The 19,125-nt window shown below is 36.7% G+C and overlaps 1 protein-coding gene across 8 annotated transcripts in view; it reads left to right on the forward strand.

The window, feature by feature from the left end:
- Positions 1-19,125, forward strand: part of LOC118744756 — a 94,994-nt gene that overhangs the window by 37,724 nt on the left and 38,145 nt on the right. For 5 of the 8 annotated variants that reach the window (XM_036478046.1, XM_036478049.1, XM_036478047.1 and 2 more), the window contains 2 exons: positions 10,021-10,845; positions 10,912-14,731. In XM_036478046.1, the coding sequence (XP_036333939.1) occupies positions 10,021-10,845; positions 10,912-13,160 (3,074 nt within the window). In that variant the 3' untranslated portion in view covers positions 13,161-14,731. Of the gene's footprint in view, positions 1-10,020; positions 10,846-10,911; positions 14,732-16,814; positions 18,205-19,125 lie in introns of those variants that run through there. The other 3 variants (XM_036478050.1, XM_036478052.1, XM_036478051.1) reach the window with 3 other exon arrangements.

Consider the following 19,125-nt stretch of genomic DNA (forward strand, 5'->3'; position numbering starts at 1 on the left):
GTACAAAACCTTGCATTTTCAAACGGTTCCAAAAAATACTTGACACTTTAATCAAAATAATATAGATATTTAAATAAATAAGTACTACGTTTTGAAGCTACCCAATACGAAAATGATTGGAAAACCAACATTTTTTTTGGGGTCTCACCTTCGATAACTAATATTCGAATCCATTTCCAGCAAAACGGAACTATCGTTATCCAAAGTATTTTCCCTTCCTTCCTTTCCGCCCCTTACCGAATTGAAATTTTATTGAGAGAGAGTGATTTTCATATATTTCCCTTCGAGAATGAGCTGAATTTCCATTTCTCGCTTCTTACTATGGTTTCCATTTTTCTTCGAACCCGTTTCGAATGTATTTCCAATTTACTTTGAACGTTGGAAAACTAAGGTTGGTTATGAGTTTGTCCTCAGTTCAATGCTTATTGGGTAGGTAACTGTTCTTTCAAATATATGTGCTCCAAGTTTGCGTAGGCTTTAAACAGTACTAGTATTGCCACATTTGATAAAGGTCAATTCTGGCAATTATCTTGAAAGCCCTTTTCTGTCCTTCGAAAAACCCGCTAACGAGATTATCTTAGTGTAATTATGTTTGACTTTTAGCAAGACGTTTTTTAATTTATTTAAATAAAGGGTTCGATCCCTGCTGACGTCTAGTAAAAAATAAGTCTGATGAGGAGATGTGGTGATCTCCGAAATAGCTGCTATAACTTCTACCGCTTAGACATTGTGGTTTTTCTCATTTTTCCTAACAAACAAATCGTTGTACAAAGCTCAATAACACTACTGCAATAAATATTTTTCTTTTTAAAACAATAAAATCTTAAAATTGAAATAAAAATGTATTTAAAAGAAAAACTTAAACAAATAAAACCCGCAGCCCGAAGATTAATAATTGAATTTAAAAAAAATGACCAGTTCAAAAATATTTTCCTTTTAAACCAAAATATAAAAATTAACTGAAAAAAAAAATAAATAAAAAATTAAATATAATTAAAAAATTAGATAAGTTTAAAAGATTTATATGAAATAAAAAGAGGTATTTTTCTTTTTAAAACAATAATATTATGATACCTGAGTGGAAGATCGACCAATCTCGACAGCCAGTTCGAAAACGCTCTATCTCAGAAAGGTTTTCAAGGATGCCCTACTTCAGAATTTGTTTGAAAACGCCCGAACTCAGAATTTGGTTAAAGAACGCCCTATCTCAGCTGCCAAATGAAAAATGCCCTATTTCTGGACATTTTCAATGTATTTTCAGCTGAGATAAGGCGTTTTCGAACTGGTCAGGTGACGATATGAAATACAAAAAAATGAATATAAAATCAAAAATTAAAAAAAAACTATATTTTTCTTTTTAAAACAATAAAATCTTAAAATTAAAAGAATTATAAAATAAGAAAAGCAAACAGGCGCAAGCAAGCAGTGCTCGAAAAAATTATAGCCTTATATTGCTAAGTTAATTTTTTTTTTCTAGTCAGTTTTAGTTATTTTTTATATAAATATTGTTAATTGACAATCTTTCATACAAATTTCCAGCTTTTTCACTAGATTTCTTACAGCCGATTTCACCAGCAATTGAAATGGAAAATGATTTTTTATTTTTTGTCAATTTCCATAAAGAATTCAAAAAATTACAATAATTTTTTATTTAAATTGCTTTCGTGAAATTGGCTGTTAAAAAGATTTTAAGTATGCCTTTTTTTTAGTCCATTCAATTCTACACCTTTTCCAACAGTATTTCAGAAAAACACATATGTGTTTCAGAAAAGGGCAAATGTATCTCAGAAAAGATCCAATATATTTCAGAAAAGGCCAAATGTATTTCAGAAAAAGCCGAATGAAATTCAGAAAAGCACAATTGTATTTCAGAAAAGTTCAAATGATTTTAAGGAAAACGCAATTGTATTTCAGAAAAGGGCAAATGTATTTCACAAAAATATTTTTAGAATACAGTTGTGCTTTTCTGAAAATAATTTGTGTTTTTCTGAAATACATTTCCCCTTTTCTGAAACATATTTGTGTTTTTCTGAAAATCATTTGGGCTTTACTGAGATACAATTGTGTTTTTCTGAATTTCATTTGGCTTTTTCTGAAATACATTTGGTCTTTTCTGAAATACATTTGAGCTTTTCTGAAATACATCTGAGTTTTTCTGAAATACATTTGTGCTTTTCTGAAATTCATTTTGCCCTTTCCGAAATACATTTGTGTTTTTCTGAAATACCGTTGGAAAAGGTGTAGTAGAATGAAGTGCAAGTTTCAAATGGCTAAAAGTAAGCGTTGATTTTTAAGAAATACTTGTTAAAGAATAAACTATATTTTTATAAAAAAATAACTAAAATTAAAAAAATAATAATTTTTAAAAATTTTCAATATATGGTGGGATATAATTTGTTCTATTTGGTCCCTGCTCAAGTGCTTTTTGTCAACAGAGCTTTTCACTGTGTAAGTTGGCAAAGGAACTTTTTTTGTAAGGCTTTAGTATCAGAATAAACCAAATCTTTAACACCATCGTACCTACTGTCTTTCAATTGTCTTACATTAATTGTCGTTAGTTGTCGGCTGCTCCAGCTGCTTTATTGTTTTTCATAGTCCGATTTTCATAGTCCGGCGGTGAGTCATCTATTGCGCCCTCCTTGACGATTGGCTCGGATTCATCTTATCCACTGGTTTTAGTATTGTTGCAATTTACTTGTCCGTCTGGTCTTAATTTAGTCTCTTTTTGAACAGAATTAAACATCGAAAGTTTTTTCTTCAAACAAAAGGATGATGCTGAAACAAAAATCCCAAGTTTAATTTGTGAAACTATACAATGAAATATAAAAAAAATATCAAAACAAAATGCTAAGAAAGATATATGTATGAATGAAAATCACGAAAATTCAAAAAACTTGCGCATCCCTATCGAAACTTCTGCCCTAAACGATTTCCATTTTTTCCAAGAAAATTTATACCCAAAAATGCATTGTCTCTGCAGTAATAATTGCTCACGAAATTTTTCTTTTTCTGCCTCTGTGGTGTGTGTGTGTGTGTGTGTGTGTGTGTGTGCGCTTTAGTGAGTGATACCACCTCGCGCTCTTCGGCGATTTGTGAACAAGGCAATATTCGAATATAACCAACCGCAGAACAACAACAACAAAAATACAGAGGACTATGTGAAATCCACTTTTTGGCGTGTGTACCTTGCAACATCCTTTGTAAGGCGCGCGCTGCAAATTTATGCCCACTAGCCGCAGATATACGAAAAATAAGAAAACAAAAAAAAAAAAAACACGGAGAGCACTGCCGAGAGTGTTTGAGAGTTGTACACGGGAGCACAAAAACAATTTTTTTGTTTGGCTTTTCTTCAACCAAATGCCAACAAGTTTAAGTGCAGTTCAAGAAACAACACAAAAAAAAGCAAAACGAACGAAACACGAGTAACACCCAACAATTAAAGTGACAGCTAACAACAACAACTGCAGTAGAAGAGTCAGCAGCAGCAGTGGCAGTGGCAACCGAACGTGAAAAGTGCAAAATACACAATATTCAACAACAACAACAACAAAGGAGCAAAGTTCATGCTCGAACTCTTTAGGCAACACACAGCAGTAGAAGAAAAAAATAACAACAACACGCAAACGTGTAACGCAATCAGAAGCTGACACTCCCATTTCACATCAGTTAGTTATGTGCCGTGCGTTGGTACTTGTGCACCGGAAACTACAACAACAACTATTACAAATGATATAACGCGTAACCTCCTTCCCTTCCCCTCTTCGTTTGTTGTGTGTGCTTATGTGCCTATGTACCGTGCCGACCGCATAGAGCGTAGCGGCATGTCGTTATCCTTGCATTTTATTGCGGTTAGTGTATGAGTGGCTTCTGCTGACTGCCTGCTGACGGCTGAAGGCTGGCTTTGTCTTCGGCCCCCCCCGTTACCGTTAGTCTTTTGTTTGCTCTCGTTTGTGTGTGTGTGTGTGTGTGTGTGTGTGTGAAGTGTTAACAAAAGTCTTTCAACCCCTCTAATAATTGTTCTACACTGCAAACTAGAATTCTTTATGCGGTGCTCTGTTTTGCCGTCGCTGCCATTAAATGCACCCCTCCTGCATTGTGTGCGTGAGCGTGGGTGTTTTTGCCATCGCACCACCAGCGCAACGCAATTGTTTCCGCTATTGTTTACCTTTTGTGTGTGGTTTTTTTTTTTTGTAGATTGTTTCCGTGGACAATGCTCTGGTTACTTATACTCTTTCGTGTTGTGGTTGTTGTTTTCGGTATGGTGTTTGTTTTTATTTTTTTGCTTGATTCGCCCGATAGTTAAACCACCATTAATATGCAATTTAGTGTTCTCTCCCCTACATCGATTTACAATCAATCGCATGCATCTTATTAAATGTAAATAGACAGACAGACGGCGTTTAGTTGACGTGAAACGCTGCAGGACTCAATGAGAGCTGACGTGTGCCTCATCCACAAAAGCCACTAATCGTTCGTATCATATCAAAACACAGTGACACAGTGGTGTTGAAACATTAATCGCAGCAGTGAAAAAATTGTGTTTAACTGTAATTAAAATACAGTATCTCAAAAAAAAACAGTTGCAAGTTCTTGTACGTTGCGCCGCTCTTAGACACACGCACGCGCGCGCGCACACTCGCTCTCTTCTTCAAACGCTCGCGTTTAGTTCGTTCGCACGCACGCAAATTCTCTCACACGCCGCCTCTCACGTTTCATTCCCGTTGCATTTGTGTCAGCAATAATAAATAGATGATGGAATGGCTACCGAGAGGATTGCCCAGCATCCATGCACCGATACCGATTTGTGGTGAGTTGTTGGTAATGTTATCTATCATCAAAATGTATTTACCTTATATGTATGTATGTATGTGTGCATGGCTATATGTAAACACAAACCCATGTTTGCAGGAGTATGTACAAATCTTATTGCAATTCAATCAAAATCAAAATTTCATAACATACATACATACATATATATTCATTTTGACACAACTTGTGTGTAATTGTGGGTATTCAATTTTCGTTTGGCCTCGTCTTATTATACTCATATTGGATGAGATAATTTGTTAAATGCCTATGCATATGTATGGCGTTGGCGGTCGCTGTGGCTGAGTGGCTAGAGGTGCGTGCTATCACTCCGTAGGAAATGGGTTCGATCCCTGGTCCCGGCAGTCAATGGAAAAGCTTCGAGTGCACTTTCGCCATGAAAAACCAACATTTGGTCTTCGGTGGGTGGCGTAAAACTTAGGCTTCTTCCATTTGTGTGACAACAATAACAGCATAGACAGACGGCAGCGTTGTTACCGGTCAACTCGAGTTATTTCGAAATTATATCGAGAATTAACTGCATGCCGATTAAGTGCTATAGTTAATTTTCAAACCTTGTATTCAGTAAGTCAGTCTCATCTCAATTAACTACATTGGGAATATAAATTCGTGACTATTTTTGGTAATTTGAGACGATTTAGGTATTCAGTAAGAGAAAGACACAAAAATTTCTAAACGGTGATGAATAAGTAGATATGTATGTATACTAGGGCGGGTCAATGTTATTTGACCATGAGCGTATAGCATAGCAGCATTCTACGTGTATTTCTAAGCACATTTACCGAAGAAACCATTTTTCTAAAATCTATTTGGAGTTTGCCAAATTGTGAAAATAGGTTTCGAAGAAAAAGTGAAAATTTTCACTGGCGCCGCCTCTGGTGGAGGTTTTAAGAAAAAGGTAAGTGCAGAAAGGAATTCCTCATAACAAAAAACCTCTTATAGAATGTGTTTTTATACCCGAGCGCACTTGTGCACAAGGGTATATTAATTTTGTTCACATAACGGTTGTTTGTAACAGCCAAAACGAATCGAGATAGATATAGACAAATGTATACATAAATGATCAGAATGAAAAGAGAAATCGATTAAGCCATGTCCGTCTGTCCGTCCGACCATGTACACGATAACTCGAGCAAAAATTGAGATATCTCAACGAAATTTTGTATGTAGGTTTCCATTTATCCAAGGTAGGTTGGTATTGAAAATGGGCGAAATCGGACTGTAACCACGCCCACTTCCCATATAACGGTAATTTTCAGAAATACGAAAACTGCGATATTTTAGTAACTACTAGAGATTATTCACTCAAAATTGATATTTACAATAAGTTTAAGACGGAAAATAAGAATATTATAAATTTTTGGAAAATGGGCGTAGCCACGCCCACTTATGGTTACATGTATATATCTTGGCAACCGCTGCACCAATTTCTTCCAAACTTGGCACAGTTGTTGGCCTTCGTACAACATACCAAACGGCCGAAAATTTTTAAAATCGGACAATAACCACGCTCACTTCCCATATAACGGTAATTTTCAAAAATAAGAAAACTGCGATATTTTAGTAACTACTGGAGATTATTTACTCAAAATTGATATTTACAATAAGTTTTAGACGAAAAATAAGAATATTGTACATTTTCGGAAAATGGGCGTAGCCACGCCCACTTATGGTTACATGTATATATCTTGGTAACCGCTGCACCAATTTCTTCCAACCTTGGCACAGTTGTTGGCCTTCGCACAGCATACCAAATGGCTGAAAATTTTTAAAATCGGACAATAACCACGCCCACATCCCATATAACGGTAATTTAGAGAAATACAAAATCTTCGATAAATCAGTAAATATTAAAGCTAATTTATTCAAACTTGATGCTTGCAACAATCCTTAACCAAGAAATACGTTTGTGATAAAATTTTGGAAAATGGACGTGGCACCGCCCACTTATGATCACATATATGTATCTCGGTAACCGTTCTACCAATTTGTACCAAACTCGGTATGGTTATTGTGCTTGCCACATAAAAGCAAAACGTTGAAAATTATTGAAAGCGGACTAAAATTGAGGCCGCTTTACATATAACGATAAATTTCAGAACTGCTTGAAACTTCAAAATTTCGAAATCTAAGGACTCTAATTTACTCAAAATTGATACGCCCCTGCTTACCATGTAGCGGTAGCTTTCGGTAAGGTGAAAAACATATATTTAATACGTGTGCCGGGTATTTAATGTTCGGCTCCGCCCGAACTTAGACTTTCTTTCTTGTTTTTTACAAAATTTAAGCACTTCTTTATAACACTACAGCTAAATGTTAATAAACTTATTTTCGCAATTTGGCAAACTCCAAATCAATTTTAGACCCATGGTTTTTTCGGCCTATTTGCTTAGAATTTCACGTAGAATCTTAAAAAATTAATGACTTTTTTGAATACTTTACTGAATATCTAACAGTCTAAAAATCGATGCTCATCACGAAAATACTATTACTGACTAGAGACTGTGAATGTGCTACCGTCGACGAGGTAGATGTCCAGGTTGGTTTTGCATATTCTCTTTACTCGTAAGCTCTCTGCGTCTTCGTCAGTGTTTTCATAGCATTTATGCCGATATTCAGTAAACAGTCTCTAGTCACTAATAGTGTATTTTCATAGTGAACATCGATGTTGAGATTTTGAGATTTGTATTCAGTAAGCTGTCTCACGTCTCTAGCCCAGGGCTGCCATAAGTCTGAACCCATCGACCAGCACACTAATCGGGCCAATTAGAAACGAAGATACAAGTGAATATGGTGCAAATATATTCCTTATAAGTACAGTTGCTTTGGTTTCGGCATTTCATTGTTTTGAAGAAATTTCTGATATTATAAGCAATGCAGTTTTGTGGCATAATCCGTAATAGGCGACATACTCGGTGCGTCTGACTCGCGAGTCGTTTGTGTACGTGTTGACTCGCCTTCGACTACACACAGTTGAATCATTCAGAGTCATTCCAGGAGTCATGTCGGTGTAACTAAGAGATATTTAAAAAAAGACTTAGCCAATAAATGCTAAAAAGGGGGTTTCCCTGCTGCCCCCTAGAAAGGGTTTTCCTATTTACAATTTACGCGAATGTACATAAGTATACATATATTATTTAGCATTAAAAATTAAATTCAATAAGCGTTTTAAGCCTCAATAAAGAATACTGCTACCTAAATGTGAAAAGGTGCCAAGTCCACATTTTTTTTTTCAAAATTTAGTTTTAGATGCGGAAAGACGGATAATGCAAAACTACATCGGTTTTTCTTCTCTCCTGAATAATTAAACAAAAAATGGACTTGGCACCTTTTTACCTTTAGGTAAAGATATTTGATATGAACCATGAAACAGCTTTAAAAGAACTTCTCCAATAGGCCTTCTGAAGTACGCCCTACAAAACAAAAGCCCTTCTGGAAGCTCTTCTTTGGGTAGCGAAAGCAGAAGTCCTTTAATATATGCCAGTCCATACAAAAAAAAAAGAAGGAGAAAGGAATGACTTTTCGAAAGGCATTTTGGAAGAGATTTTAGCTCCTGAAATTATCTACTGGGTAGTATGTGTGACCCCTTAACCATGTACCTGTCCTTGTTGCACTTTTTTCGCATTTTTCTGAAGATAAAAAAGTAAGATTTTTACCAAATAAATTAAACAGAAAAAAAGGTCAATTCACGTTTGAAAACTTAACCTATTTTTCATAGCAAATATCTGCCAAAAATGGAATGGGTGGTCTGCATTGACCTTCATTAAAAAACAGGACAATTTAAGTGTTGACAAGGGCACCAGGACAATTTATCTAAAACCAGGGCGAATCCTGGAAAACCGGGACATCTGGCAGCCCTACCTTGCCTCAAAAAAGGAGGGAGATCAAACCTCCGAACACTTCTTAAAAATCATTTCCATTTTTGTTTGTTTTTAACAGACAGTTCGTCGGAATATATATATCATCGATTAAAGTGCAAAACCGCGTATTAACAAAATGCAAAACCGCGTATCAGCAAAATGCAAAACCGCGTATGTGAAGTTGTAGAAATTATTTTCTAGAGTGTAGAAACACCCATATTTCAAAATGGTTGCCTTTTTTATAAAGCAATCGCATTTCTGGCAAGTATATTACAATCCTTGAGCCAAGAGCTTGTGTGAGCAAATCCAATTTTTGGCAGCCAATGTCAGTTACGCGGTTTTGCAGAATGACGATACGCGATTTTGTACTTTAAACGACGATATGTGTATATATATATATATATATACATATTTTTTTATGTAACCGCATAACTTTGGACCACGTTAACCGATTGCGATAATTCTTTTTTATCGGAAAGGAGGTACCTCATTTCGTCACTGGACACGAATAAAGGCGCGAGCTCAAAAGACGCACAAAGAAACTTCAGCGTCAAAGACTCTTAACATACTTCGCCGAAGTTTTTCATAAGCATCTTTTTCGCAAAATTTTTTTACGCGCCTTTTTCGCCGTCAAAACACTAGCGCGCCTTTATTCGTGTGTAGTGACGATTTGTTTTGTTAGTTTGGTTTAGATCCGATAATTGGATCGTGAAGAAATTAAGATAATCTTAAATTTTTATATGAGAAATGAAGTCAGTTTTGTTTTTCGCTTAAAAATTACTTGTTGTTTTAAAAGAATCGAATGGCTTTAAATGTTAAAGAGTCTTTTACTAAATAGTACCGGTTGAGACTTTTATCTGTCTTAAATATGAATTATGCAGCAAAAATTCAATATAACATGTGTGTTGCACTGAAGCTTCATGCAATGATATTGGTGAAGGCCGTTTTGTTCAATAACCTATCGCCATTTTGAAGGTATGTGTCTTCAATAGAAGCTTTGGTTCCTGATTTCCACAAATGTTTCTTGAGTCGCATTTTTCACCAGCAAAAACGTTCGCCATAGACAGAAACACGAGGTAATCACTTGTTAGAGGTCAGGACTATAAACAAAAACTGAGTCAACCGATTTCAAAAACACTGGGTTCATTTGCCACTCCATTACAATATTAACACACAAAATTATCTTAGCAAGGGATTGAGGTGGGGATTCAGGAAGTTGAGAAACTGGAATTTTTTTGTTTGATATTTTACATGTGTTAATTGATTTTTATTGAAAAACTACTTTTATTTTACGCATTAATGAAAACTATGTTTTTTTCTTCATAACTTTCAGTTCCCCCAAAGAGTGGCCAAAAGCGTCCAGCAACAAGCCCAGCTCCTCCCATACCTTCGCCGCATCACATCCAATCTCCCTCCACCACACCCGGTGCTGGCAATAGCAGCGGTGCCACATCGGCAGCGCAAATGTCATCCAATCCGGCGTTGATGAACCACGTTATGCCCCCCAATCAATTGAGTGGCTTGCAAGCCGCTTCGTTGCAACAACAACAGCAACAGCATCAGCAGCAACAACAACAACATCAGGCCCATCAGCAGGCCGTAGCTGCCGCAGCAGCAGCCGCGCAAGCTCAACAACAAATGGTAGGCGTACCGAATGCTTTAAATGCGGCACAATCGAGTGGACGGGGGCCCTTCGCTTCCGCCCTGCGTAATTTGGCTAAGCAAGCTGATATTAAAGAGGAAGATGAAATCAATGTACGCGGCGAACGTACAGAACGCGCTGTGCAGCTAAGCGCTGGTGGAGGCGGAGGCGGCGTGGGTGTACCAACCGCCGTGAGTGTCGCCAATACCAATGTCAATGTATCTAATTCGGTGCGTTCTTCAATGGCCAATGAACGTCTGCCTTCAACCGGTGGCAGTGGGCCCGTTAGCGGTGTCGACGAGCGCTTAATGGCTAAAAAGCGCGCTGCAGCGTCGCCGCAACCGGCTGAGAAGATTGCGCGCATAAGTTCGCAGCAATCGGTGCAAATGCAGCCTGAGCTGTTGGCGCGCAGTGGCTTCCAGCCTTATCGGTCAGATGAGCGTCTCATACATCCAGCTGGCGCTTTCCCTTTGGATGCCTACGCCACCTTCGCTGCTTTGCCAACGATGCCGCCAGGTAAGTTTTCGCTTTATGCAAGAGTTTTGTGGATTTTGCTGTAATTGAAAAATTGTATGTTTGTAGGAGCATTTTTGAGTCCAGCTGGCCTGCCTTATTCCGATCAACTGTACTTAGACCAACGCTTTCAAATGCTACGCGCCGCCGGCTCCCATCATACCCATCCACATGCCCTATATCCGCCAATGGCTTCGCCTTACGCCTCCCATCTTTACTCCATGATACCAGGTGCTGCGCTCGGCTTGGGTTCCGCATTGCATGAACGCATGAAATTGGAAGAGGAGCATCGCGCACGTATCGCTAGAGAGGAGGAGCGCGAAAGGGAATTGCAAAGAGAAAAAGAGCAGAGAGAGCGCGAACGTGAGCAAAGAGAACGCGAGCAACGAGAGAAAGAACAACGAGAGCGTGAACAGCGAGAAAAGGAGCAACGTGAAAAGGAACAAAAAGAAAAGGAAGCACGCGAACGTGAGTTACGAGAGAAGGAGCGGGAGGCAAGAGAACGGGAGCGTCAAATACTCTCGGCATCGCATCACTATACAAGCCAGTTATATTCGCCCTTGGGGCGTAACTTGCTCGGACCGATGATGCCACACTTGGGCTTGGGTTTGCGTGCGCCACCTGGTGCGCTGCATAGCCTGCCACCGATGTCAGCCTACCATGCGGCGGCAAGCCAACGCCAGAGTCCTCACGCAGCAATGGGACTTAATCTAGGCTTGCCTGGCCTGGGCGGTGTGACATCGCTTACGCATGGCCCCGGCAGCTTGCCGCACCACCTACAGTCCTCAGCGTTAGGTTTGCCACATCCAGGTGCCGCTGGTCTAACGCATCCAGGCTTTCCCGGCGCAGCATTAGGGTTGTCCCACCACGGACTCAATTTAACACATCCACATATCTCACCACACCATCCGGCAATGGTGCCCAGTCATCAAATTTCACCACACTCATCTATACCATCAACCTCTACCACTACTACATCGCCGCACAATTTGAATTTGGGTTTGCAAAGCAATGCGGGTGTCAGCATGAAGGTATCGGTGCCCAATAGTGTTTCACAATCCCCTGTATCGGGTTTGCAATCCTCCAGCAGCATGACTCAATCCACTGCAACGCTCTCCTCACACATTCCGCAAATGAGCAACTCTCTTTACCACTCGCATCACACTAGTCAGCATATGGCCAGCGCTGGACTGGCGCCCGCATCTGCCCATCAGCAGCCGCCGAACTCAATGCCGCTCTCGCTAACTAGCAATTCAGGCCGTAGCCACTCGGCATCACCGATCACAATGAAATCAGTCCAACAGCCCTCCAACAACCCGAGTATGCATAATCAAAACGGCGGAAGATCTGCCAGCACCCCACATCCATCACGTCAGCATGGCATTAGCGCGGCACAGCACCAACAAAATGTGTCAGTACACGAGAAGTCAAATGCGTTGACATCCAGCGCTCTAGAACCCGCCACGCTGGATTTGACCGGATCTAACTCGAATTCCAGCGTACAGGTGTCCTCCGTGGCCAGTAGCGGTGGTCACAATACACACACCAATGAAGTGAACGGTGGTGGCGCAGAAGCAGCCGCCGATAAAGAGCGTAAAGATGCTGCTGCAATGGCGGCGTCTTCTAAAAATCTCGCCACCAATGTAAGCACCACCGATAAGAGAAGTCCATCGATATCGCCGCCAGTTTCCGCCAAAGATAATACCGTATACAATGTGGGTGTGTCGCCGCATGCAGAAGAGGCAACACGTCAATGCAGTCCGAATAGCGCGATGCCAACAACTGCAGAGCCTCATACATCCGTATCACCACCAGCAAAGCAGCCAGCCGCCGGTAGTGATGCAATTGTTGCAGCCGGACAACATGTTGGAGCAGGAGAAGCAGCTGGTTCAGGTAATTACAGCAACAGTACCAAAGCTATGACCGTACCTCCAGACAACAGTGTCAAGCCTACGAGTGACCCCAGCTCCAGTGGTGGTTTTACACCTAATTCTCAAAGTGTAACCAGCGATGTAGCGCCGCCGATGGCAAGTGCGACAGAAGCACTACAGCCGCCAGCAACACCAACCAACACCACAAACACTTCGCCCACGACGACAACACCGGATGCGGGCGCCACTGTAGGTGGGGTAACTTCCACCACCGGTGGCAGCACCTCGCCGCCAGTGGTGAGCAGCAGCACGAATATTGTAAACAATAAGCCACACAAAGCTAACTGCGATGAGACCGTGTCCAGTGCGACGTCGACTACGACCACTGCCGCTGTCGAAGTGAATGGTGGTGGTTGTGCGGGTGGTGTTGGGGGTGGTGGTCGGTGATGCTGTGTTGCTGCGTGTCTCTCTGTCTGGTGGCACCATCATCGAAAGCAAGCAACAGCTGTACTTTTTCGCTCATATAAATATTTAGTAACTGTAACTACTGTGTAACTATAAGAATAAGCCAAGCTTCATGCCATGTACTACTACCCGCTGTTGGATATCGTCGCCCGCTCCGTTGTTCTTATTTTCGCTAATCTCCAAATACTTTACTTCTAACACAAACTTCCTTTACTTCTAACACATTGAATTATCGGTTTATACTTTAACGTTTAAGCAGCAATTTATTATCGGGACTATGCGTTTATGTGTTTGTTTGAATTTAGTTGTAGTGTAGTTTTCAGTTAACTTTTATTTTAATTCACTTTTCATTTGATTTCAGTTCTAGTTTAGTTTCTTAAGAATTATCTACATATACGTTGAGTTCTAATTAAGAATTAAACATATAGATGGTAGAAAAACAATTTGCTAACACCACACAAATAATAATTAATAATAAATAACATGTGCAAATTATTCAATTTCAAAATTACATCTTTTTTGAATTTATGAAATAAACTTTGCAACCTAAATTTGAAGACTGTGTTTCTACTATTCTTGTTATTTATTGATTGTTGTTCGTTTTTTTTTTTTTTTGAAATGGCTGCTTTTGTTGATTAAATTTTTTGTATGTTTTTATTATTTTAATAAGAGGTCGTGAGAACCAGAGTATTCTAATCATAATTATAGAAAAAAATAAAAATAGAGATGTAGCAAAAATTATATAATTAGGTGTTGCTTATAACGACAGCAACGCCCGTTTAGCAACAATTTTCTCCAGATTTTGCCAAAAAAGTATTAGATACAACCATACCTAATTAATTATTTTCCACCATATGAAGAGTTTTTGCAGATAAGGCACTTTGATTCTCACTGTTGCCTTATATACATATGTATCATCACCGCTACATTGATTTTTTTCTCACGGGAGAAACTAAAATCTCTTTTGAAATGGGTATTGTAGCCTTCGACTTCGAAATCTCCAAAACTTGTTTAAGTGTTTTCACCGCATCTTCTTGTGATTTCGTTAACATTTTGTGGTTTGTACTTGATTTTACAATAAAAATGGTGGCACTTACCTCAACAACAGTACCATGCAAATGAAAAAAACGCTTTGAAAAAAGCGCCATAAAAATCCGCTCTCAACTCGCTTTTAATTACAGACTTGGTACAAATTTAATAGCTTACAAATATTTTCAACTTTATAATAGAGCCTTCGTTCTCGCGATAGCCTTGGCCTTCTCACAAGATTCTCGTGTATTGAAAACCTCGTTATACTCGCGCGCTTTTCAATGCTTAATTTTAGGCTGCGTGTTTAATTTAAGGTATTTAAACCATGAAATATTGAATTTCGTTCAAACGCAATATTAGTCTCGCTCCAAAATATAAACTATGTGCCTGTTCAGTTCTAATGAGGTCTGCATTGTCCGCCCCTCAAGAAGTCCCTTTGCAAATACCAGATTCCACTGTTCATATTAATTTATTACTTTTACTCACTCTCTTTGTGTCGGGAACTCGAGTATCGAAATACTCCAGAATGTGCGTGCAGAGATTTCCTAATTAAAATAAACTGAGATTTCCGAGTTAAAATTTGCGTATTTTTAAACTTTTCTGTATTTTTTTTTTTACAGAACCTCAGAAAACTATAATTTTATACTTTTATTTCTTTCGAAAAATTTTCTAACAAAAAATACTTTTTTCTGAGAAGTTTTAAACCTTATTTTTGAAACAAAAATTATTTTCGAAAACAATATTCTGTTAAAAAAACTACAAAACAAATATGTGAGCATTGTAACAATGAAATTAAAATTATATTATTTTCACTTTTTTTGCTAAATATTGTTTTTTTCAATGTATTGCTTTTATTTTCTAAATATTGTTTATTTTTTTCAAAGCGTTGTTTTTTTCAGATTACTTATTTTAGTTTCAAAATAGTTTTATAAATAAAAGATATTTTAAGAACTACACAATATTATTATTTAAAATTGTAATTTTTTTAATTTGTTGCTTGAAAAATTAAAATTGATTAGAACTAATTAAAAAAATGTCAAATCCCAAATGGAATATTGTTTCTAGTTTTTTCTTAACATAACCTTAAAAAACCTAAAAAAAAATAAATGTTAATAGTTTTACTTCTTTCAAAAATTACAAAAAATTAAAATCTGAGAGAGGTGTTGATCTTTTTTTGAAACAAAAATTAATTTCGAAATTCAAAAAACGTCCAAAATAGCCGCATACTTCACTTAAAAATTAATTTTTATATATTTTTTATTGGCTATGAGTTTGTGTATTTAATGTAATAACGACACTCGATTCAATTTAAGTTCCCTTATTTAAACAAACAATTTCAAATGCTATGATGATAGTTTTCTTAGCTCTGGAGATATTTGCCATAAACTGTATATATTGGGTCATATGAAAGGTCGTCTCAGTTTCTTGACAAAATTTTTGAAAAAGCTTTCTTTATTAAAAATTAATTTTAATCAAGTATCTACAGGTTGGCCATAATTATCTATGACCTTTTGCCATTTTTTCGGTTTATCGGTGAAAAACTTAGCCAAGTGATCTTTGACATAAAAAGTTCCGCAACGGAATTAAGTAAACCACTCCTGAGTCCGGCGCACAGTGATCTGAAATCAAAAAGTAGGGTTCAAAATAGCTCTCAGGCTCTAAGCCTTATTTTTCAACCGATTTATTTTTTATTTCTATTGTTTATAAATTTTTTTTTAGTGCAAAGTGCAGAGGAAGTAGTAATTTTAAAGAAAATCTGTTTCTATTAAGAAATGTTAGATAATAAAATGTGGTTGAAAACAATTATAGGGTTCCCCAAGAACGAGAAAAAAATAGCACAAAAATAAAATTTTGTTTTGAGTTTTTAGACAAATTTTAGGTGTGCAGTTTTAGAATTTTAGTATAATGAAATCAAAATTTTGAGAGATTAATTTTTCTAAAACTGAAAAAAAAAATAATAATTTTTGATCTCAGACTTCACTTACAGCATTCTCACCGTACACTTCAAATTATTTTCATGTTTTTGCTGCGTTTTCTTTTTGTTTTGTAGTAAAAAATCATTATATAATGTATTTCTTCAGACATTTCACTCATTTTCAAATAAATATAACTTTTTGCATGAGCGACGAGTTGCAGAACTGTCTTCGCTAAAAATGTAGCCTAAAAGTTCACGCTTCAAACGCATTCCACTGACGCAATTGGATTAGTGTTGCCAGATGCATGGGCATGAATACGTATCAGGCCAATTCTGTACAGAAGCTCCCTGGGAGTTTTCTCTTTTTTCCCTTTCCTCCTATCATGAGTAAAACTTCCCGATTTTTTTTTAATGGCGGAGTTTAGCTTTCAAAAAGTGTCAAACAGCTCTCCAAGTTCGAATTTCCACCTCGCAAATTTTCGTGGAAAATGCTACTTACTGGGTATATTCAGAATTGGACCTGATATAATGCCAAAATCTGCAGTGACTTTTCCTATGCCCAATATGTCACAATCTTCTACACACTATTGAGAAGTTGTCTCATTCACCGCAGGCCCTTTTGATGATATAGCGCCGTCCTCCTGCCCAAAAAATTTACATATAACATTCATTTTCCCCCCTCATTAATTTAGCTCATTACTGAAGCCATAACATTGCAGATGTGGTACAAGCATCCGTCGTTGCACATCCATTGAGCGCGCTCATCTGCAGCAATCGGAGTACACCCGAAGAGGCTAATAATGCATCGGCTTCATGACATCCATTCTTCAATGCGGCCAATAAGTAACTGCTGAAAAATATGAATGAATTCGGAATGTATCTGCTGGCCGAGCATGCGGCATCGTACAATGAGAAGAAGCCCTTCAGCGATAATTTTCTAATAAAATAGGCGAGAAGGCAAAGACGAGAGGATCACTAGCGACGATGAGACGCTAACTACTGTTGATAAGCGCTCAACAGCCGATTGGATTACAACAAATGGATGTTTGTTAAAATACTTGTTTCAGTATTTGATGTACTATATGTATGTAACCTATGTATGTATGCATGTAAATGAGGCTTTCAGAAAATTATGAAGAAAAGGGTGGACCTATGAAAGTTGCGGCAACAAGTCTTGAAAGTTAGGCAAATTTTGAAATTGCAAATAATTACAAAAACCAAAAAAAAAAAACATAATTAAATAAAATACACAAAAAACATACATAAATATTAAGAAAAAAATTAAAATATACACACACAAATATTGTGATTTTGGAGAGTACGAATTGGTTAATAACAGAACTGAAATTTTTAGGCAATTCAAATAAGTCTGGAAATGAGATACAACAAAACAAATGCAGCGCGATAAGAATATTTTTTGAAATTTAAATTTTACGTACATAAAAGGTTAGTTGAAATTGTCTCAAAAGCAAAGTCTTGTAAAGAAATAAACTTTTAAGTTTTATGTACGGACTTTGATTGAAGTTGTTTCTCTGAGCTGAGAGGTTATTAGGGTGTATTAAAAATTACTAAATAAAAAAAAAAATAAACAAATAAATATATATGTACTATATGTATGTAATTATTGTATCTATTGTACGAATAATGCGACGATTATGTTAAACTTGCAATTAGCTAAGCCAAGCCCAGCGCTGCTTTTCGTTTCGTGCGAATCTCACTACTACTTACAAATTTAAGTACGAGTATTTTTATTGTAATTATTAGATATATACTACATATAGATAAATGTGTGTATGCGTGTGTGTACAAATAACTTTTTGCGAATACTGTAATATATTTAAAAAATAATAATGATATTTATTAGAATTTTCGTCTAATGCAACGTGAACTATTTAATAATTAATAAAATTAAATATGAAATAACGAACTCAATACACACAAATGCAAAAAATATACATACTTAAATAACAACAAAAACTAAAAATACATACTTATGTAAAAAAGAAAAATTAATTATTGATGTTAGTTTCTTAATTGTACACCGTTTCGATAAGCTACTGTGAATTACAAACAAAAACCAAACAAAAAAAATACAAAAAATATGAATATTTATAAATACTAAAAGAATACGAAATACCAAATTTTATGAAATTAAACGCGTAAATGCAGAAAATATTGCATGAGTACTAAATGGAAACAATTATTGTACTAATTAATTATTCACACCGGTTTAGTTTTTGATTCATGCGGCAGTGGAGATTATTTTTTAGATACATTTTTATTTATTTATTTATTTTTTTTTCAATTTCAAAAGTTGGCTTAATTAAACGAGTTCGGTAATGCGTATTAAATCAAATTTTCAAAGCAAAATACAAACATGTTTAGTTTTTGGCATTTGCATACAGTGATGGCCACATAGCTGGTGACACTACTTCTTTACAAATTTTGACATTTGCTTTGTTTATTTTTAAATTATATGTTTACAAAAAAAAAATCCCCAATTTCATCAGACTTTTTGATAATAATTTCTAGAAAAAAAATCAGTTATGAAGTCTTATAGTCCATTAAATTTTAACAAATATTGTGCATGTTTGAAGCATAGTTGTGAAAAATGTATAAATTTTTTAATGCATAGCATTTTAACGTTAATGTAAAAAAAACAAATGCATTAATTTTTGCAATTTAATGTAAAGGAAAATGTCAATGCATTCATTTCGAAGAAATAATGCTATACATTTTTTTTTGCATTAACATTAAAATTGTTAAATGTAACAAATAGTGGCACGCTCAGCCACTGCCGACTACGTATACACGCGTTCAAATGTTCAGCTCGCACAAATAAAATACAATTATTGCTTTCAAATAACATCATCATTTTGGAACGTTTTCCCGATACGAAAATGAATGAAAATTTTAGTCGTTTTCTATTCATTACTGGATACATAAAATGGTACGCGACTGCACTGTCGGCTGAGTACAGAATAATAATTTTTAACCAGGGCT

This window comes from Rhagoletis pomonella, unplaced genomic scaffold (assembly GCF_013731165.1).
Source record: "Rhagoletis pomonella isolate Grant_MI unplaced genomic scaffold, Rhpom_1.0 Rhpom_scaffold_00008, whole genome shotgun sequence".
Taxonomy (NCBI): Eukaryota; Metazoa; Arthropoda; class Insecta; order Diptera; family Tephritidae; genus Rhagoletis; species Rhagoletis pomonella.